The following is a 23,316-nucleotide window of genomic DNA, read 5'->3' on the forward strand; positions in this document are numbered from 1 at the left end:
TCTGGAAGGGCGGTGACCTCGACAGGACGAGACTCTGGAAGGGCGATGACCTCGACGAGACGAGACTCTGGAAGGGCGATGACCTCGACTGGACGAGACTCTGGAAGGGCGGTGACCTCGACGAGACGAGACTCTGGAAGGGCGGTGACCTCGACGAGACGAGACTCTGGAAGGGCGATGACCTCGACGAGACGAGACTCGGGAAGGGCGGTGACCTCGACGAGACGAGACTCTGGAAGGGCGGTGACCTCGACGGGACGAGACTCTGGAAGGGCGGTGACCTCGACGGGACGAGACTCTGGAAGGGTGGTGACCTCGACGAGACGAGACTCTGGAAGGGCGGTGACCTCGACAGGACGAGACTCTGGAAGGGCGATGACCTCGACTGGACGAGACTCTGGAAGGGCAGCTGTCTAGATGGGACGAGACTCTGGAGCTGGCTTGTGGGGTGAAGCGGTCTCAGGGACCGGCGGTGAATTCTCAGGCGCTGACCATCTTGTCCGAAGACACAGGCACGGCTGACATGGCGTGAACAGTCTCTGGCTCGGCAGGTATGACGTAAAGACATTCAGGCTTGATAGGCATGACGTGAAGAATCTCAGGCTCTACCGGCATGACGTGACGAAGCTCAGGCTGGGCAGACCTGACGTGAAGACATTCAGGCTTGATAGGCATGACGTGAAGATGTGCAGGCAGTGTGGCGAGGAAGATGGCTGGTGATGGTGGTTGAGTGGCGATGTTATCATCAGCCTCACCCACGGTGAAGACTGGACCGCTCAACAACCGCACATGATCCAGGTATTGTGCGAATGAACCTGGTTTTGCTGCTGAAGCTCGCTAGTGCAGAGGATCGTCCAGTCCAAGCCCGAACACGTTCTTTAGGACGTCATCTGTCCAGTTGACCTGGTGTGAAATTTCTAGGAACTCTTTCAATCGGGCAGCCATCCTGGAAACAGTTTATCAGACGATCGGTAGGGTTTTGATGGATGCGGGAAACACCCATACTTTAAGTTTAGGGTCTGGTCTTCTGTCATGAAACAGAAGGATTCACACAGGTAAAGTAATCAACAGGTTTATTTGCAGAAGTATGTGTTCGCAACGATGGAAGCAGGTGAGTAACTGATGAATATAGTGTTCAGGATGAGTAATGGTCTGATCTGTTGCAGGTTCTGAAATGGAGATCGAGGCACATGACTGAAGACGGATGAAGGAAGCAGATGACTGAAGACAAATCGTTCGAGTAAGTATCGTGCAGGTAAGGAGTCAGGTACGTTTTCTTTGAGGGAATGACGAGACCAGACCATGGTGTGCAGGAGAAGTGTCTCTTTATAGGGACTGCTGATGATGAGGTGCAGATGCTGATGTAATTAGTAAGGCTGAGCAATTTTATCGATTCTGCGATATAAATCGATATTTTTTTCTCCAAGAAAGTATCGATTTTTAAGCCGCGAGTATCGATACATAAGTCCCATTCAAATCCCCGTGTTTAATTTAGCTCGTCAAGGGGCCGTTCACATATCGTGTCTTTTGCGCACTCAAGTTCGTTATTTCAAATGTAGGCGCGCGGCAAGCACACTCATAATTGAAGCGACGCGCTCATTTTTCCCAGGGGCAGCGAGATGAAAACGCCTCAACTTTTCAGAATGCCGCAAGCGCACCGCAGTTCATGAGACAAGAACCAACCATCAGCTTCACCCTTTCCGTAACAACATTGAAAGCTCGGTCAACATGAAGGTCGGGGGTGCACCCAAACACTACGGGTGTTTTTCTCTTCTCCGTAAATAAATCTTGTAACTTAGCAGAGCTACAGCAAGCGTTTTTCGGTGGTGGAAATCTATTAGCTACTAAAACTTCTTTGTCGCTGTGGAGAGCGCAGTGCATGGTTGCTTAGCAACGACAGACGCCACGGGAAAATCGGACCGAATTTTACTATTGTGCATTGTAAATGTCAGTAATTTATATTTTTTGACTCATTCTTTTTATAAAAATGATTTCAAGGCTGAAATATGTTAGGTTTATCTTTTTATAAAACCTTTTTTTCTCAAAACTTTATTTGCACTTTTTAACTCTGCATTGTTAATTGCATTACTGCACTGTATTTACTTTTCAAAGGCTTGTAAGCTACAGTTTGCAACGTTTCAATAAATGGAACTAATTTTCTCAACACATCTTTGATTCAATTTGTACAGCATTTGCAAGCTGTAGAGACTCTGTCCAGTCAGAGACATATATTGTGTAATTGATGATTTTAGTTTTCAGTTCAATTAATTCAATCCAAGTAAATGGAACACTCACAAGATGTCACCAAAATCACTCTGTCCCCTTTAAATCTTTCATAAAATGATGTATCGAATTATATTGAATCGTATCGTTGGCTGAATATCGTGTATCGTATCGTGAGATTAGTGAATCGCTACAGCCCTAGTAATTAGGTGATGGCTGATGATGTGCCGGTGGGAAACATGAGGGATGCTGGGAAGTGTAGTGCGGTAGAGGTGATAGAGCTGGTGTGGTGACTGTATACGTGACACATACACGTTTATATCCTTTATTATCCCGCCAGAGCCGTGTCGAGCCCTTTTATCATGGATGGATGCGCTTTGATGTACTTCCAAAAAAATATACCCATTGACTCTCATTATAATGCTTGGAAGAGTTAATATAACTTTGATTGTATTCGTCTGAAAGAAGAATGTCATATACACCTAGGATGACTTCAGAGTGAGTAAATCATGGGCTAATTTTCATTTTTTTAGTGAACTATCCCTTCAAGCCTTGTCTGTGAAACCAGGGGCTAATCTCATCTTTGTTTTGTTTTTTTCAGTTTATGTGTGTGTAAGTGTATATAATACCTTTAGCAATGTCCATGGCCCAGGTCATAATCTGCTTCATACTGATGTCTTCACTCTCGGCACTGGACAGATAGTCAAACAGAGATCCACCACTGGCATACTCTACCATAAAACACACACACACACATACACATAGAATACAAATTAAAATACATAATCTCTCGTGTTGGGCAGTAGTTTTACATATCACTGCTGTCATGCTGTGGGACGTGGTGCACTACTAGTATTAGTTGTCATCAAGTACTGTGATATAAAGTGAGTCACATTATCACAATATCCTGTTTCTGAGCTCAAACACTCAATGACATCATCTAAATACACTGGAACATTAAAACACCACATAATCCCTTATATACACAAACACTGACATCTACGTACAAGAGGAAACACAACTGCAGTGTCATTTATTTGCATGGCGTAGTACTTAGAAGGCAACAGCTAAAATGATTAAATGAAAAATTGTTTCAAACTCTGACAGCCCTTTTTGCTGAGAAACAAACAAATGAGTGCTAAGCTATGGACTTCAAGGCACTCCTTATTTAGTTATTTGATGTTTAGATGCCTCATACAACCCTACTGATACATGTGACTAACTGTCACGGGTTGGTTCAGAGAAGACAGACGAAGAACGTAGTAAACACTTTCTTTACTCGTAGAGACTCCAGATACATAGGAACAGGTGAGACAGCGTGTCAAACACGAACAATACCGGACAATGAACTGAATGCAGACAGGAACTTAAATACACAGTGATGATGATTACATAAACGACAGGCAGCTGTGAGGAAGGTGATAACGATGAAGACAAGCAGGTGTGTAGACAAGAGGGATGCTGGGAAGTGTAGTGAAGAGGCGGAGACAAGACAGACTGTGACATTACACCCCCCCTCCGGAAAGCGCGACCTCGCGCTGCAGAGGAACCAAGGCGGAGTAGATGGAGGGAGGAGCCAAGGCGGAGCAGATGGAGGGAGGAGCCAAGGCGGAGCAGATGGAGGAAGGAGCCAAGGCGGAGCAGATGGAGGGAGGAGCCAAGGCGGAGGCGGGGCTGATGACACCAGGGGGCCGACTGACAGCGGCGGAGCAGGTGAGAGAGGAGACCAGGGTGAAGCCGTAGAGCCGACGAGACAGGGTGACGCTGAAGGACTGGAGGGACATGGTGAGACCGTAGGCTCCGGTGACTGAAGTGCAGACAGGGACACAGAAGGACACGGTGGAGACAGAGGGAGTGAGGACCAAAGGGATACTGAGGGGAGTGAGGAGTCCAACAGAACCGGGGGGACGAAAGGACGAGGCGTAGCCAGAGGAGAGAAGTCCAAAGGTGAGGGAAGGCCGACGAGGGACCAAAGTGGATCCGGGGGGACGAGGGAGCCTGGCGGAACTGGGGGACTGAGGGGCCATGGTGGAGCTGAGGGAGGTAAGAGCCAAGGGGGAGCAGATGGGACGAAGGGCCGAGGTAGAGTCCTGGTAGAGGAGGTTGGAGGCGGAGGCCAGGGATCCACCGACCAGGCTGGATCAGCAGGGCTGGTAGTCAGGGGTGGACGGGTTGAAAGGTGGCAGATGAAGGGAGGTGGGAGAGGGAGGCTGGGTGGGAAAACAGTCTCTGGCAGGGCGGACGGGACCAGCGGTGAGGGCTCGGCAGGGCTGGACGGGACCAGCGGGGAAGAAGTCTCTGGCAGGACGGTCTCTGGCAGGACGGTCTCTGGCTGGACGGTCTCTGGCTGGACGGTCTCTGGCTGGACGGTCTCTGGCTGGCAGGCGACGGGCTCAGGCTCTGGCGGGCAGGCGACAGGCTCAGGCTCTGGCGGGCAGGCGACGGGCTCAGGCTCTGGCGGGCAGGCGACGGGCTCAGGCTCTGGCGGGCAGGCGACGGGCTCAGGCTCTGGCGGGCAGGCGACGGGCTCAGGCTCTGGCGGGCAGGCGACGGGCTCAGATTGGCTGGACGGAACCAGCGGTGCAGGCTTGGCTGGGCTGGACGGAACCAGCGGTGCAGGCTTGGCTGGGCTGGACGGAACCAGCGGTGCGGGCTTGGCTGGGCTGGACGGAACCAGCGGTGAGGGCTTGACTGGGCTGGACGGAACCAGCGGAGAAGGCTCTGAAGGGCTGGACGGAACCAGCGGAGAAGGCTCTGTGTTTGGAGTGGTGGAGATGGCTGTAGTGTGTGGTTGTGTGGTGATGTCATCTTCAGCCTCACCAACGGTGAAGGCTGACCCACACAACCACAACACATGATCGATGTACTGGACAAACGTGCCTTGGATAGCTGCCGCTGGAGCTAGTTGGTACAGGCTCTCATCTAGCCCGCCCCAAAACACAGACTTCAGGACATCATCTGTCCAGCTTACCCCGTTGGAAATTGTCAGGAATTTGGAGACATAATCCTCAATTGGGAGTCCGTCCTGAAAACAATGCACCAAAAGATCGGCTGGGGTTGATAGGAAGCGGCCAACTTCCATACTTTTTCGGGTCCGGTATTCTGTCACGGGTTGGTTCAGAGAAGACAGACGAAGAACGTAGTAAACACTTTCTTTACTCGTAGAGACTCCAGATACATAGGAACAGGTGAGACAGCGTGTCAAACACGAACAATACCGGACAATGAACTGAATGCAGACAGGAACTTAAATACACAGTGATGATGATTACATAAACGACAGGCAGCTGTGAGGAAGGTGATAACGATGAAGACAAGCAGGTGTGTAGACAAGAGGGATGCTGGGAAGTGTAGTGAAGAGGCGGAGACAAGACAGACTGTGACACTAACATGAGGATATATGATTTTTAATAAGTATTTTCTTATAAAATACTTAAGAAGATTTGAAAATATGAATAAGAGCAATAACTATTTCTTATTCTTACTGAATAAGTATAGGCTATTCAAAGCTGTATTTTCATCACATGATTCTTCAAAAATCATTATAATATGCCTCATATTTGCGTACTATATATATATATTAAATCATATAATTAAATTATATAATATATTTCATATTGATTTTTAATTTAATTTTATTGAATATATATATATATATATATATATATATATATTAAATCATATAATTAAATTATATAATATATTTTATATTGATTTTTAATTTTATTGAATATATATATATTAAATCATATAATTAAATTATAATATATTTTATTGAATATATGTTATATTGATTTTTAATTTTATTGAATATATATATATATATATATATATATATATTAAATCATATAATTAAATTATATAATATATTTTATATTGATTTTTAATTTTGATTGAATATATATCAAATTACTAATTTATATATAAGATTTGCAGTAAAGGATTTAATAATAACTGAATCACAGAGTTGAATAGTTAAATAGTCTTACAAATTGATTTATAAAAGTACCAGTACTCCATGTAGTGTCTAAATTAATATCAGTAATAGGTTATAAAAAACGTTCAGCATGTCCCACCACAAAAGATGTGTTCCCAAAAGAATGTGAGGTATCCAAATACAGACACATACCACTGGCATACAAGTGAAGTTGAGTCTGTTAATATTCATGAATACTGTATGTTTAGCTTAGGTTTAGGCCACTGTAAGCACACATCATATAATGGTCAGATTATCAGTTTCAAACAGAGATACATAGGCTACACAGGGGAAATTAATAATAGCCTCACTGACAAAGGTGAGCTGGTCATAAACGTCACCTTCACCTGCTCTTATTATATTTACTTTTCATAAAGAGAGACTCAACTGTCTCTCAATACTGCAGACCATAGACTCTTTGCACAGCACTTTATGATCTTTTACAATCACTGCATCTTCATTTGAGTCACACTCACTCAGCACAGCAAAAGCAGAAGCAGACCAACATACCGCGTCTCCTTACAGACAAAGGTCCCACAATCTCATTAATCCATGACTAATCAAAAATGTAATATTTTCAATACATGGACAAAAAAATCTTTGATAGATAATGTTTATATTTGCACTTCTGTAGTCTGATTTATCCCAATAATTAAGAATCAGCAGAATAATAAACACACACACACACACACACACCGTATATATATATATATATATATATATATATATTAATCAAATTATAAGAACACTTGTTCTGAAAATTGACTGGTAATTTATTAATAATTTTATTAAAGTGGAAAATTTCAATATGTGAATTCACAAACTGGAGACCAATGGATATTTGTTTATTGTTGTTATTTGCTTATTATGAACCAAATGCAAATGAAACTGGAAATTAGCATTTCCTGAAGGAAGTAACAGTGCTTCCAAGTCAAGAACAAATAGCAAGAACAAATAATTAGATGTTATGATATATGGGTATTAATATGTAATATAGATGGATAAATAGATCTAAGGAAGATCTAGCACAATTTATTATGCAAATTAAAACAATTACATAATTTTCCAACTTCAATCTTACATTTTTTAAAGTATAGAAAAGAATAAAGAGGTAAAACGCCGAAAATAATTATTAATTATAAATAAAAAAACAAAATCTAAGGCTAAAATGATCTATGAAGCAAAGATTGAATGGAGAATACTAAAAATAGAGCGTTTGAGGAATTTCAAAAAAGCCCTGCCTTGCAAACACTGTAATAAATGTTGTGATCTGAGTCATGTTTTACTGACCTGTAACAATTCCATAGTTGGGAGCTTCCAGGATCGCTCCATAAAACTGGATAATGTTTCGATGACTGAGAACACTTAAAATATCTGCCTACAAATACAGCCAGCACAAAGAATTGAAACATGACAATATGCTATACAGATTCATAATGCAGATTCAATATGTGCATTCTAAGAAAGAAATTTTAATTACAATTGATGGAAACACTTTATTTTAAGGTGACACAGTTACAACATGTATTTACTATAGTAATAACAGTACATTATGCATAACTACAAGTGACTAACCCCAAACCAAACCTAAACCCTAACTCTATATTAAGGACATGTAGTTAATTATATTGCTTGCCCGTACTTATTTAAGTAAGTACAATGTAACTACATCACCTTAAAATAAAGTGTAACCCAAATTATATAATCAGCACAACAATTAAAGTGAAAAGCTGACTTAAAAAAGTCTGGAATATGAAGTGAATCAGATGAATTTGAAGTTTTATTAGACAGCTGATGATACATTTGTGTGATTTTAAGCTGACTTTTTAAGCGGTTAGTTCCTCCATCGAATTATAATTTTTAATGTAATTTTCCCCCGACCAAATGGTCCCATCCCAAACATTACCAGAGCCATTATGCTCGGAAATCACTATATGCGAAGAACAAAGACGACAATGAATCCAGCACTTAAAAGTAAATACACTTCACCCCAAAGACAAACACTGCAACCAGCTGAAACTAATATGACTTAATTATGTGACAATTTTCTCTTAAAGACATAGTCTATGAATTTCAGTTCACAAAAGACGCTGTGAGAGCGTAGAGTAGAGGGGAGGCGTAACCGCGCTGGTCGGACTGGAGTCGACACACAGAGAGGCAATTAAAATGATTATCACACTGACAATTAAAGCATGTGTATGAAAAGCTCGGGCGACTCTCACTCCCACCTCGTTTTCAATCTTCAGAAGCTTTTTCACCGCCACCTCTTTATCCTGCGAGAGCCAGCGGGCGCGATACACGCTCCCGAAACTCCCGCCGCCACAGTTCTCGTAGAAGAGGATGTCATCGGATTTGATTTGCACAAAGGAGCCGCCCAGAGATGCCATAGCATAATGGCACTCAGAAACACGCTTCTCTCCTGAAGAACGAAGAAAAGAGGAGAGGATGAGAGGAGAACGAGGGACGAGGCTCCACAAGAGGAGAGATGCTGTGATTTGGCACTGAGAAAACTGCTCATTTCTACTTTAATCAACACACACACACACACAGGCTGGTGTGAACGTAATGTTTGGTGCTGTGTGTGTGTGTTCTTGTGCCTGTCCAGCTGCATATGTTTACACTGTGCTATATTTAAATCAGCAAGATTCATAACAACAAGCTTCAATCAATAGCAGAAAGGACAAAGTTTGGTGTATGATCAACAAGTGTACTGACAATCGTTGGACTAATACTGTAGGACACTCATGTTAACAGTCCTGATACATCTGCAATCAGACCACATGGTGATCCACACACTCATACCGGTACTGATCTGGGATCAGCTGACAGCATAAGTGTAGTAGACCATACCAGCAGCATGCGTACTTTTGTGAAAAGGAAGTGTGCTTAATTGTACTGAATGTACACTTGTTGGGTACTTCAAATCTTAAAATTATTATTTTTTTAAATTGTAAGCCTACTTGTACATAATATAATATAAATTAAATAAAAGGCCACTTAATAATCAATAATCAAAGCCACGCGATTATGCTTCTTAACACACTTAAGTAGACAGTAAGTGTTTTAATAATCGTTTGTTGTGATATAAAGAAGATGTCTAGCACACTAAAAGTATAATTTTAGTGTGCTAAAAGTTTAACTGTTTTTGTGTATGTGTTATTCAAATGTACATTTAAAGTGAATATATTTTAAATGTACTTAAAGTATATTTAGGTTATCATTCATGCTTGTCAGCACATTCAGCAGTACACATTAACCATATTTCAAAGACAATGTTTAAAAATAATAATGAAATGACAAATAAAGATGTACAGTATTTAAGTCCTACTTAAATGGGTCAAAAAAAGACAATACAACATTTCACATTAGTTGTAAATAAAATGCAACCAATTGTTCCTCAGTTACTATTGTAACGAGACCTGGTGTTGATGACTGAAACTAGGTGGGTTTCACTTGAGAGCCCCAAACACCTCTGATACTTTGAGAAAAGGTCAAGGAGAATTGACCCTTCGCAGGGAGCTTGATTGACAGATGATCTGACCAATCATACTTCGCCATCCGCCATTTTGTCCGACAAAGCAGTCAGGAGAGTTAGTAGATTAACATGGGAGGATTTGAACTTGAAAAACGGTGTGTACTGACGCCTTTCTGCGGTTAAAACAACATTCCTTCTTATGTTCAGTCATGTTTATTTGATGCTATAAATGAACTAGAAGGAAGAGATGATCGGATCACGAGCAGCTTTAACTGATGCTCTACAGCAATCTGTCCCGACACATTAAAGAGCCACAAAACGGTATTTATTGTTTCAATTTCTTTTAAAAAAATGACCAAATTTGAAAGGTGAGACTTTGTTTAATATGTTTAATATCAAAAGTAACCGAAAAGTAACCTGGTCTGTCAGCGTGTTGTCAGTCCGCGATGTATTTTTCACTGCGTGAGAACATGGAGTGTGTGTGTGAGAGCAGCGTAGCTTGTCGGACATAGCGACAGTAACTAAGGGGGGCGGGTCTTTGCGAACGGTCAATTGGCGAGTGGAATTTGCACATGCCACTCCCCGGACGGGTATAAAAGGGAGACGGTGTGCATCACTCATTCATGTTTGTGCTGAGGAGCCGATACAGTGTCCCGACCATTTCAGCGCGGAGCGACACCACGTCTCATTCCCTCTATCAGGGAACGGAGGTTACAATAGTAACCGAGACATTCCCTATCTGTCAGTCACTATCCCACCTTCCCAAGGGAAAACACCACAACGTGTTATGAGGTTTTGGTGGTGCAGATGTTGGCAAGTCCTGTGTGCCGGGTAAGAAGAGCACTCGCAATATTGTAGCCTACCCAACACCCTGTGTAGTCCTGTACAGCGAGGACAGCCCTTACAATGGGAATAGGTTGCTTCAGCTGTTTTTTCCCCCCTTTTCTCTGGACATGGAAAGAGGTCCCTGCGGTAGGCAATAGCATCTGGCTGCAGACAAGTGACGTCACTTGCACTCTCGGACTTGCACGCTCAGACACGAGCGCTTCCGCTGCAAGTGACGTCACTTGCAATCGACGCCTGCTCTCTACGGAACGCGATAAACGAAACGCGTGAAATTTGACCGCGTCAACACGAAGTGTTTGTCCGCGGCAATTTTTTACGTGTTTCTTTTGAACGCGTAGACACGCTCATTTTGGTCGTGTTAAGGTGTCATTTGTCATTTTGTTGACAGTTTTTTTCAAATTGCTAAAACACTACAAGTGGAATTTGAGGCTCACTCAGTGAAACCATTCACTCATGTACCCAATCTTTAGACCAAGCCTGCAAAAATACAAGGACATTATATGCTTTGCACTCAGTTTGCATTTGAAAAACAAACTATTTGCAAAACTCTAAACACATTTCTCTACATTACACACATCATTCAAAACTAACAGCTCTTGTGTTTCATCTGGGAAACACTGGCATTTAAATGCCACATTACCAAATTACCACATTTACTGATGACCTACAGCCAATAATCATGTGGGAAAACACTTGTACATAAATTGATCACTTAGAAATCAAAACTCAGTTATGAGAAAGAAAGAAATTATTTTTACTATTATAATATATTTAATTATTTTTAATTATTTTCAAGACATTTTGGACAATTTCATGCTCCCAACTTTGTGGGAACAGTTTGTAGATGAAAAACATCAAGATGATGCATTTTTTTTTTTTTTTTTTTAAATGTCAATTTACAGTACACATTTAATGTGCAAAACAGACAAATACAAGGTACAAATAGACAATATACAACATATATAAAAACACATTAGCACATTATTCACTTTGCTCTAGTGTAGTTCGACAGTTTACCTTTAATTTCATGACATCGACTGCATGTTCAAGAAACATTTGCATGTCATTCATTACAGTAAAGATGAAGCAAAAGGGTTCCAGAGCATCGATTCTGTCCTGTGGAAACTCAGCCTTCTCTAATCTCTCAATGGCTTCCGCAACGTCTTGTTCCTCCATACACACTACTTTGGGCAAATGAACAGAACCATGCAGTGCACTAGATTGATCCAAACACCACTTGCTGGCTATCTTCAAATCTGGCATCAATCGACTCTGTGAAATAACACGGAGAACAAGGGATTGCAAGTGACGCCACAGCCGGTAGCGGAGAGCAGGTGTCGACTGCAAGTGACGTCACTTGCAGCGGAAGCGCTCGTGTCTGAGCGTGCAAGTCTGAGCGTGCAAGTCTGAGAGTGCAAGTCTGCAGCCAGACCCTTCTCGAGGTAGGTCATACCTGAAAGGGAGGAACTACTACCAACGCAGCAACTGGCAGAAGAGACGGCCTAGAGGAAGACACGGGTTTACCGTTGTATCATGGACAATACTAGCCTGGGAAAACCCAGACAACTTCCGGCAAATTTAGATTTGCTCTGAAAGTTAGTCTGGCAAAGAGCTCATTCAAGCCCATTTCCAATCCGCCGAAATCGAGGCACCAATCAGAAACGTTGGGGCGGGCTTTACACGATGACGACAGCGCTGGGATTTTGAAGCAGATTTTGTAGCCTACATTACAAAGATGGATGCCGCCGTCGAACATCACTCGTTTGAATCAGCTAGCGCGTCTGTTTTAAGCGATTTGAACGTTTCCTTTTAGTTAAAAACCGAGCAAAGAACAACACTCGGAGATGTGTCTCCGCCGCTCTGCATACGTCATCTCCTTCATCGCTCTGATTGGGTTTAGGTCTATCCGCGACGTCCGTTGGTGACGCCCCTCTGGAAATGATTTGTCTATGACGCTTTGCCAGACCATAACTCAGTTACAACTGAGAATGGTCTGGTTTTAACCAGGCTAGGACAATACATCATATGGGACAACTAACGGGGAATCGCTACATATGGAGCAGCTAGCCCAAGTATACAAGCTGACCTGACATGGGCATGCATCACGAGTACCGGGCTTGGCGTCAATCCCTCCGCCGAATTCAATTGTCAATGTTGCTGGGTGAAAACTGACGTCCAGGGTTCACCAGTCCAGGGAACTCACATGGACAAAAAAGAGAGGGGAAGGCGCTGTGTGCTAGCGGTACACCCAGCCCAATTGAACAAGGAACGAAACTGGCTTAACCCAGAGATGATAAAATCTCTGGAAGGCATTGGGTGTTGCCCAGCCAGCTGTTCAGATGTCTGTTAGAGAGGTGTCGTTTGCTAGAGCCTGGGAGGATGCAACACTTCTCATGAAGCGTGCGCACAATCCTAAGGGATACGGCATGCCTTGGGCCTGGTATGCCAGGGCAATGGCAATTACAATCCAATGGGCCATCCTCTGTTTGGAGACAACCTTCCCCTTCTGCTGTCCCCCAAAACAAACAAAGAGGGGCTCAGAGATTCTGAAGATCTGTGTATGGTCCAAGTACATATTCAGGCAGTGTACTGGACACAGCAACAACAAGACTGGGTCTGCCTCATCCTGAGGCATCACTTGCAAGCTCACCACTAGCCACCATGATGGTTTCCCGAAAACTAATGGTTCCCTTTAGGAACATTTTCCTGGTTGCATTCGCACCGCCAGTAGGAACCTTGAAGTGACGTAAGCCGCGCTTGTTGCCGTGACTTTTATTTTGACGGCGCCGAGAACACCAGGGCCTGAGCAGACAGTGCTCACATTCTCCGTGTTCATTAGTTTACGATCTGTCTAACAGTCCTGTCTAATACGTTATTAGATATAACTGTTATACATAGAAAGTAGACAGTATATTAAAAGTTATTAGCGTATGCTGTGTGGTTGATATCCAGTGTTGCCAAAGCAGAAATACATAATCATGATTCTATTGGTCCCCTCAGAGTCGTGTTGGATTTTCTCCTCAGCGTAAAGGTTAAGAGGCTCATCTATCATCTTTTTTTTCATGTTTGTAGAGTTAGTTTCTGGAGTAAATATATAGGCTATAATCTGTGTGTTTACACAGCTTTTTTAAAAATTGCGGGTGCTGGTGTTTCACGCATGTTCGGCCAATCAGCGTATACTCGCGTCACTGGTAGTTCCTATAGTGCTGGTTTAGACCCCACTCGTTCCCAGTTCCTCTAGTGCGAACAAGCCAAAATCCAGGTACTTCCGCCAATAGTTCTAGGAACTATGAAAAGGTTTCTCCGGTGCGAAAGCCCCTTTGGTCTCTATAAAGGATAGTGGGCATGTAGCCTGGCCGGGGTCCCAAGACCACGTGAGAGTATGCCGGACCGAACTCAAGGCACGTTTCGCTAGCAGAGAACTCCTCCATGTCCCCAACCCTCTTGATGGAAGTGAGCGTGGTCAGGAGGGCCGTCTTCGAAGAGAGCTCTACTGACTCGACTGAGGACTCAAAAGGAGCTCCCTGTAGGCCCAGTAAGATTACAGAGAGATCCCATGAGGGAATAAGGTGTGGCCTAGGAGGATTTAACCCCCTGGTGCTTCTGATGAACCTGATTATCAGGTTGTGCTTTTCTAAAGACTTACCATCCACTGCATCGAGATGTGACGCTTTGACAGCCACATACACTTTCAAGGTGGAAGGAGACAGCCAGGCCCTCCAGCCTCTCCTGCAGGAAGAAAAGCACTGACCCGATTTCACATCTCTGTGGGTCTTCCCCTCGGGAAGCACACCAGTTAGCGAACAGACTCAGCTTAAAGGTCCGCCTTGTAGAGGGGGCTCTAGCCTGAGTGATGGTGTCTATCATGCATGTCAGAATGCGTTTCTGCGATAACATCTTGAACGGGAACTTGTGCAGGGCCCGATGGGGGCGTCGAGAAAGCGGACTTTGTCGATCTGTCTCATCTCAGCAAGGTTAAGACAGAGGTGGCACTCCTTGACCACCAAAGCTGCTCTTTTTAGAGCAAAGCTGCTCCTTATTTTTGCTGAACCGCCCAGGGGAACTCTCTCTGCAATTATCCGTGCACTACTTGAAGACAGATCGCTGAAATGTGCCGTAACACCAGCAACTCACTTTTTCCAGAGGTGAATGAAATGAGCTTGTGTAGAGTTGAAACTCTCTCGGCTCAGAAGAACAAAACCGAATGAGTGATGCACGCCGTCTCCCTTTTACACCCGTATGTTCGGGAGTGGCATGAAAGATTCGAATGACCAATTCTCATTGGCCTTTTCTCAAAGTATCAGAGATGTTTGGGGCTCCCAAGTGTGACCCCTGGTGTCAGTCATCGACCCCACCTCGAAGTGACTGACATATAGGGAATATTACATTCAGTTCGCACTGAAGTAAATTATTTTAAAATATATTATTTCTGTGATAAGTACTCTTTACAAGGGTAATCATAGACTGGCCATCTGCTTACAGTCTATCCACACTAATCTAGAATATTCAACAATGTTGTTTTCATGCTAATGCAATCATTTACATCATTGCTGACACCACAATCTATTAGTGGTGTTTGTGAAGACTAATATTAATCTTCTTTGATGAGATTATAATCTCTTTTTATAATATATATATTTTTTTTATAATTGAATTTATTTAAACAAACAAAAACAAAAAAACAGTTTAAAAAAAAAAAGATAAAAGAAGCAATTTTGTGTTTAGTTTACTCCCCCCTGCTGTACCGAACCATAACCTGAAAACCGAGGTACGTACCGAACCATTACACCCCTATATCATATAATGTCGTGAGGGTGAACTCCAATAAAGACAATAAATGCATATAAAATGCACCTTTTCTGCAAAACCTTCAATTTCCCTAAAAAAAAAAGAAAAAGCTCATAAAGTTTCACATTTTCAGTGGAGTAATTATGGTTTTTAGAGGGCTGCGTGGGACTGCTGGGGCGCACAGCGGGTTTGAGCGTCATTCTCACAGAGGGACGCCACGGCTCTTGGGCAGTTTGGGGCCATTTGTGTTATATTTAGCCGAGCAGGAAGCAGATCACCTCACCGGTGCTTTACGTTCAACCACACAAGAAAGAAATAGACTCTAGTGAATATATATATATATATATATATATATACCTCCAATAAAAACTAGCATGGCCACATCTTCATAAATAGAGTGGCTCCAAAATTGTTTAGAATCACACATAAAAACATGTGAATGTAATTATTGAATTATATACAAAATATCAAAGGAACCATCATCAAATGCTGCATGAGCTTTAAAAAGATGTAGACTTTAGCATACTTTTAGAAAGAGGACTTATTAAAGAAATAACATCCTTATAAAGAATATACTTTTAAGTGCAAAATGAATGCAATGTTTTTGTACACTTGATTGCATAATTGCAATTAAATGAAAATGTATTATAGATTATATTAAATGCAATGATGTATATTTATTTAATGCAATCATCTGGACTTAACAGAGTGTGTTTTTTTACCCTCTTAAGTAGGACTTAAGTGCATCTGTTTCTGTGTAATTTCATAATTACTTCTATTGTCTTTGAAATATGGTTAAAGTGTACTGCTGAATGTACTGACAAGCATTTATGGTCAACTAGAATATAGTTTAATGTAATTCTATTCAAACTTGTATGTCATGTATTTAAATATATTTGTAATTACACATTTGTAATGATGATGAAGTTGAAATTTAGTGCATTTAAAATATATTAACTTAAAATATAAAATCGAATAACACACTAGTTAAAATCATAATCAAGTACTTTACATGTGCTTTTGTATGTTAGTCAATACATAAAAATAATTTCACTTCTTTAAAGCATGACTAAAGATGCTTAAAACATTAAGATTAACTTCAGTGCATTAAGAAACATACTTATGCAAAGTGTCCACTCTTTAAGTATACTTAAATGGCCTTTTAATTCATTAATATTATATTATATGCAAGTTTTTTATTTATTTAAAATATACACTTTGGAGTTGAAGTACTACTACAAGTGTACAAAGCACATTTATATTACACTTCTTTTTCACGCTAACTTTTCTTCCTCGTTTTTGCTCAATGTATTTTAATCAGCTGGTGTTTTGGTGGTTGTTAGTGGATGTATCAAGTCAGTTCTCCTCAAGTTCACACAGGTGTGTGTCCTAACCACAGGTGTAGAGAATCACATTAAAAATGCAGATGATCAACTAACACTGACAACCACAAAGAGTCACTATTTCTCTGCATTGTCAACAATATAATCATTGTTTCATAACTGCTGTATCACTTCAAACCTAAAAATGTCCTGTTTGTGAAACGTTTTCCTTGACAAGTCTGATTGTGTTATCGTCCTTTAAAATAAATTACACTTGCCTAGATATTCTGTAGCTAATGCAAAGACATCATTTTTATGTATAAATTAAATGTCCAAATACTTTTGGAGATTGCTGTATTTATTATCTGATTTGGATAACCTCTCTGCATGTGCAATATTTCCTCATTAAATTATGAACCAATAGGATCACAGCAACATTCCTGCATACTTTTCCAGGCACATGCACTGGAACAGAAAGTAAAACCAGCAGAATAATTGGGATTTTTCTCATTCACCCAGTGAAGGCCTGTGTATTCATACAATGCAGCATGCAGAGGACAGCAGAATGACTTTCACCCCGGATGAATAGAAATTCAGTCAGTTCACTGAAACAATATAAGGTGATAACAGGGCTGCTCCCCTTTCTGAGAATCATTTTAGTTATGAGGCAGCATTTATGATGTAATAAATGCATTATTACGTTATAATTACAATGTAAGCACATATAGAACACCATTGAAGTCCTGAAGCATCATGTCAAAAGCATGAATATCTGATAGGCCTGACTTCAATGTTCTGGTGGGCCTACTTTTTGTAAAAGATACATGTTATAATTAGTGCAAAACATATAACGTGCCCTATGCGTTTTTCTATTACAGCTAACAGCAAAACTGTACATAAACCTGGCTCTAAACTAAAACCACACGTGCTTTGGTTAATCAGACTTTAAGGTTAAAAGGCAGATAGAACAATTTTGCACAAATTACTCATTAATAAGTGATAATTTCATCATAAAAATTCCCTGTCTGTGATGTGGATGATCCAGGAACATGTCCAGACAGATCCCAACAGATCCATGAGTTACATGAGCACTGATCCACATCTCACAGTAATCACTTATTATTACTACAGTGTAACATCGTGAGAAAAACAGACACAAACAAACAAACAAACACACACACACACACACACACACGTACCCACTGACTCTCCTATATTCTGCGGTCAGTCTTCCCGGGAGAGATGGACAGCAGTCAAGAAGTTCTTGCGGCAACTTGTGACTCAGTGTCAGTCAGATATTTCCAGTCAGTGTCCGATCCGGTGATTTCACGTGTTGTTACAACTTCAACTTCTTCCTGATCAGCTCTGCCAAGATCAGTGACGCACGAAAGCGGAGAGAAACAGCGACACCCAGCGGAGGAGAACCGGTACTGCACACTCCTCATTACAACACTGCCATTGTAGAACTATTTAGACTACTACATTACATAAATTACATTTAAGCCTCGTTTCACAGACAGGGTTTAGATTAAGACAGGATTAGGCCTTAGTTCAGTTAGGAAATTTAAGTAGCTTTTATAAACGTGCCTTAGAAAAAACCATAACTGATATGCATCGTGAGACAAAACAATGGCACTGACATATTTTAATATCAGTGTAAGTTGCTTTCAGTTTGTTAGTGAAATTTCTAGAAAACAGACGCTTAGACGGATGTCATATTTCTAGTTCGTTTACTTCAGAAAAACGACTGGAGTAGCTAGGCTACTTGACACAAGGCTGAATCAATAACAACGATATCAGCGTAGTAGGCCTACTTGAAGGGTGGGGTGGACATCAAACAAACATGTTGTGTATTGCATTCTAAAAGTTACATGTTTTGTCTTTACGACAGTCCGTACTTGTTCCCTCTTGTTTTGTACATGCGCAGAACAAATCCTTTCTTCCACTGGCTATGGCAGTTTACCAGTGAACGAGTCAGGAAAGCTGCCATGTGGTGAAAATGCTCGTGTCAGTGTCCTCAATCAAGCAGTGCACGATCATCGTTTAACGATGTAACAAAACACGAAACATATTAAAGTAATACAGTGTTTTTCTCATTATTTACACTTATACTATGCGTGTATTCAGAAATCGTTTTATAATTATTCAACAACAAAAGTTACAATCAGTTAAAACATCTCAAACATGGTCTGGGACTAGACTCAAGCCTTGTCTGTGAAACCAGACACTTATGTGATATTTTAGAAAGAAAAAAAATCTAATAAAATGTTATGATATCATGATTATTGGGTCACACTTAGATTAGGGTCCAATTCTCACTATTAACTACGACTTTGCCTCAATAAAATCCTAATTACTGCTTATCAATAGTTTGTAAGGTAGTTGTTAAGTTTAGGTATTGGCCGTGGTTAAGGGATGTAGAACATGGTCATGCAGAATAAGACATTAATATGTGCTTTATAAGTACTAATAAACAGCCAATATCATAGTAATATGCATGCTAGTAAGTACCTAGATAATAGTTAGCATTAGACCCTAAACTATAAAGTGTTACCGATTGTTGTTTTTAAATTATACATTTGAATACTATATGCAATATATATATTATATATATATAATATTACTTGTAAAATTGCATTTATACATTTTTAAAACATTATAGTGACTTATAACATATGATAATTAAAATCAATGTGAATCAATTATCAATTATAAATGAAAATGTGAACACAATCAAAAATAATAATTTTATAATATAATAGTTTAATATTCTGAGCATGTGACAGCAGTTTTTGTAACCTGCTTATTAAAGGAAATCTTTCCTAAGCTGTAAGCTAAAAATGAAACAAATTGAAAATAATTGTGAAAATACACAATTCTGAATGAAAAAAGACTTTGACATGTCAGTAAATATGCATCTTATGGCAGTTTTATTTACACAATACACACAAAGGTACAAGATTTGCAGACAAGCCACCAATAGGCTTTCGAAATGTGCTCACATGTTCTCAATTCACCATTTAGATTTTGTTTAACTTCATGCTTAAGTTCATATAAATATCTATATCTTTACATCCAGGCCCAAACTTCCATAAATCAACATAAAAAAAAAAAAAATCTATTTTAGAAATTTAATTCAAAATGCTTTGTAATGATTGATGTACACTACCGTTCAAAGGTTTGGGGTTAATGTTTTTGAAAGAAGTCTCTTCTGCTCACCAATACTGCATTTAATGGACCAAAAATACAGTAAAAACAGTAATATATTTTTGCAATTTAAAAGAACGGTTTTCGATTTGATTATGTTTTAATATGTAATTTATTCCTGCGATCAAAGCTGAATTTTCAGCATCATTACTCCAGTCTTCAGTGTCACATGATCCTTCAGAAATCACTCTAATATGATGATTTGCTGCACAAGAAAAATGTATGATTATTATTGTGCTGCTTCACATTTCTGAGAAAACCATGAAGGATTTTCTTCAGGATTCTTTGATGAATGTAAAGTTCAAAACAACATTTATTTAAAAAAAAAAATTCTTTACTGTATTTACTGTCACTTTGATCAATTTAATGCATCCTTCCTGAATCAACATTCATTTCTAAAACACACACAAAAAAAAACTTACTTACCTCCAATTTTTGAATGGTAGTGTAAGACCAACCTAAACTCACTCAACATGCCCAGAATCTCATTCAAAGCATAAAAAAAGTCTCAAAAAACATACGCTTTGGAAGAAACGTCATTTTCAATCGATTCCGAACTCTAAAACACCATGTGTCAAACACAATCTGAAAATAAGAGGCAACATCTGATCTGTGGCAGAATATAACCGAGGTCCAAACCCCCTGCACACTGAAACCAAGCCACGCTTCCACACCACCAGCCAGAGAACGGAAAGCCCTTGAGCCGAGACGTGTTTGACCGGATATACGCTCATATACAGCTATAGCTTATTCACTGGCAGAGGGAAAGCAGCACTGAAGCATCAGGACCGGCGCGGCTCGATCCGGTGGGACAGCTGGGATAGCGTGCGCTGGTTGTCAATCACACCAATGTGACGCACATAGCCACGCACATCCTGATGGCTTTTACCCGTCACCTGTGGCGCTTCTGGATCTATAGATACCAAAGAGAGAGAGAGAGAAATGCCTCAGAATCAGCTGGACTGAAACATGGTTCTGATATGAAGTGCACACTGGTGTCTTACTGAATGGCTGACTTCGGCAGTATCTCATGATTCGGACTGTGTTAGCAATCATTCTCTGGAAAACACACACAGACACATTCATGGCATCTCATTTAAAACGTCTCGGAGATGGAGAGGTAGATTCCTGTGCGAGACTCACCATCTTCTCGAAGTTGACCAATCTGTCGGTAAATGTCTTGTTGCCCTCGTGCGTGAAAGTCATATCTGAAAGAGCAAAAGCGCAGATGTTCGACATTTTACACACTGATCAAATCTGCATCTTTTACTATACAGTTCTTCGAAACATTCTGTTGTTTGTTTTGTGGATTTCATTGAAATATTGCAGTTACTGTAGGCTCTCATTGCTTTGTACTGCATGAATTATGTATAAATATATATATACACTCACCTAAAGGATTATTAGGAACACCTGTTCAATTTCTCATTAATGCAATTATCTAATCAACCAATCACATGGCAGTTGCTTCAATGCATTTAGGGGTGTGGTCCTGGTCAAGACAATCTCCTGAACTCCAAACTGAATGTCAGAATGGGAAAGAAAGGTGATTTAAGCAATTTTGAGCGTGGCATGGTTGTTGGTGGCAGACGGGCCGGTCTGAGTATTTCACAATCTGCTCAGTTACTGGGATTTTCACGCACAACCATTTCTAGGGTTTACAAAGAATGGTGTGAACAGGGAACAACATCCAGTATGCGGCAGTCCTGTGGGCGAAAATGCCTTGTTGATGCCAGAGGTCAGAGGAGAATGGGCCGACTGATTCAAGCTGATAGAAGAGCAACTTTGACTGAAATAACCACTCGTTACAACCGAGGTATGCAGCAAAGCATTTGTGAAGCCACAACACGCACAACCTTGAGGCGGATGGGCTACAACAGCAGAAGACTCCACCGGGTACCACTCATCTCCACTACAAATAGGAAAAAGAGGCTACAGTTTACAAGAGCTCACCAAAATTGGACAGTTGAAGACTGGAAAAATGTTGCCTGGTCTGATGAGTCTCGACTTCTGTTGAGACATTCAGATGGTAGAGTCAGAATTTGGCGTAAACAGAATGAGAACATGGATCCATCATGCCTTGTTACCACTGTGCAGGCTGGTGGTGGTGGTGTAATGGTGTGGGGGATGTTTTCTTGGCACACTTTAGGCCCCTTAGTGCCAATTGGGCATCGTTTAAATGCCACGGCCTACCTGAGCATTGTTTCTGACCATGTCCATCCCTTTATGGCCACCATGTACCCATCCTCTGATGGCTACTTCCAGCAGGATAATGCACCATGTCACAAAGCTCGAATCATTTCAAATTGGTTTCTTGAACATGACAATGAGTTCACTGTACTAAAATGGCCCCCACAGTCACCAGATCTCAACCCAATAGAGCATCTTTGGGATGTGGTGGAACGGGAGCTTCGTGCCCTGGATGTGCATCCCACAAATCTCCATCAACTGCAAGATGCTATCCTATCAATATGGGCCAACATTTCTAAAGAATGCTTTCAGCATCTTGTTGAATCAATGCCACGTAGAATTAAGTCAGTTCTGAAGGCGAAAGGGGGTCAAACACAGTATTAGTATGGTGTTCCTAATAATCCTTTAGGTGAGTGTATATATATATATACAAATGTACAGCATGGAAGAAGTGCAGGAGTGCGAAGTTAATGTCTGAACACATTTATAGCCTTTTCATTGATTAAGAATGATTTTTAATAATAACAAATAATACATTTTTTAAATCAAAATAATAATTATTCTTATAATAATTATTATTGTCTTAAATTAAATGATATATGTGAGGTAAATGTAAGATTTATTATATATAATGTTTAATTATATATCTGAATTTATAAATATTTATTGGAATAATAATTCAAATAAACCTTGCAAATAGATGAGTGAAATGTTTTAAATTAAATTATCTAAAAATATTTACAATGATTTGACCATTTAACCATATAATATTAAAACCAGTTTAGATCAATTATAAAAAAAATTGAATTATCTAAAAATCAATTATTTCAATTTAGAAAAAATTTAATTAGGACTAAATTTATATATATGAATTAATGTATTAATGGATTAATTAGAAATGTGGAAAATGCCACTAAATCAAGTAAATCATAAGATTATGTGTTACATGCTTTAATAATTAATTTTAAAAGAAATGTAAACAAATATATTACATTTAAAATATAGAGTTCCCATTCTTTCATTCCATAGTCTATTTCATTTTTCATAGCTGAGCTGACTTTACTAGTATTCAAAAGTGTTGAAAAAGCCACTAAAGAGCATGTACTGTAGATGTGTCACACATTTTGTTGGTGTTTGTGATTCCAGTGTAAAGTTCACCTTTAATTAACAAAGGCATGAAAGGGATGATCGGTGGCTCTAACTTGGCCATTGTCAGTCGATATGCTCGGTGATTTCTGGAGGGATCCTGCAGTGAGAAAAACAACGCACTCTTTAAGTATCTTTAATAT

The 23,316-nt window shown here is 40.5% G+C and overlaps 2 protein-coding genes across 6 annotated transcripts in view; both read right to left on the bottom strand.

The window, feature by feature from the left end:
* The window catches only part of map3k20a (mitogen-activated protein kinase kinase kinase 20a), a 55,866-nt gene extending 37,929 nt beyond the window's left edge, over positions 1–17,937 (bottom strand). Inside the window, exons 1-4 of one of the 5 annotated variants that reach the window (XM_056243485.1) lie at positions 17,834–17,937; positions 8,428–8,618; positions 7,490–7,577; positions 2,853–2,954 (exon numbers count right to left, since the gene is read on the bottom strand). In XM_056243485.1, the coding sequence (XP_056099460.1) occupies positions 2,853–2,954; positions 7,490–7,577; positions 8,428–8,586 (349 nt within the window). In that variant the 5' untranslated portion in view covers positions 8,587–8,618; positions 17,834–17,937. Of the gene's footprint in view, positions 1–2,852; positions 2,955–7,489; positions 7,578–8,427; positions 8,619–17,821 lie in introns of all 5 variants that reach the window. The other 4 variants (XM_056243486.1, XM_056243487.1, XM_056243488.1 and 1 more) reach the window with 4 other exon arrangements.
* A 2,528-nt stretch (positions 17,938–20,465) lies between these two features.
* Positions 20,466–23,316, bottom strand: part of rapgef4a (Rap guanine nucleotide exchange factor 4a) — a 117,213-nt gene continuing 114,362 nt past the window's right edge. The window contains exons 28-31 of the mRNA XM_056243481.1: positions 23,186–23,273; positions 20,981–21,045; positions 20,842–20,896; positions 20,466–20,750 (exon numbers count right to left, since the gene is read on the bottom strand). Of these exons, the coding sequence (XP_056099456.1) occupies positions 20,620–20,750; positions 20,842–20,896; positions 20,981–21,045; positions 23,186–23,273 (339 nt within the window). The 3' untranslated portion in view covers positions 20,466–20,619. The remainder of the gene's footprint in view (positions 20,751–20,841; positions 20,897–20,980; positions 21,046–23,185; positions 23,274–23,316) is intronic.

Source organism: Rhinichthys klamathensis, unplaced genomic scaffold, assembly GCF_029890125.1.
Source record: "Rhinichthys klamathensis goyatoka isolate OS25496 unplaced genomic scaffold, OSU_Roscu_1.1 h1tg000800l_1, whole genome shotgun sequence".
NCBI lineage: Eukaryota > Metazoa > Chordata > Actinopteri > Cypriniformes > Leuciscidae > Rhinichthys > Rhinichthys klamathensis.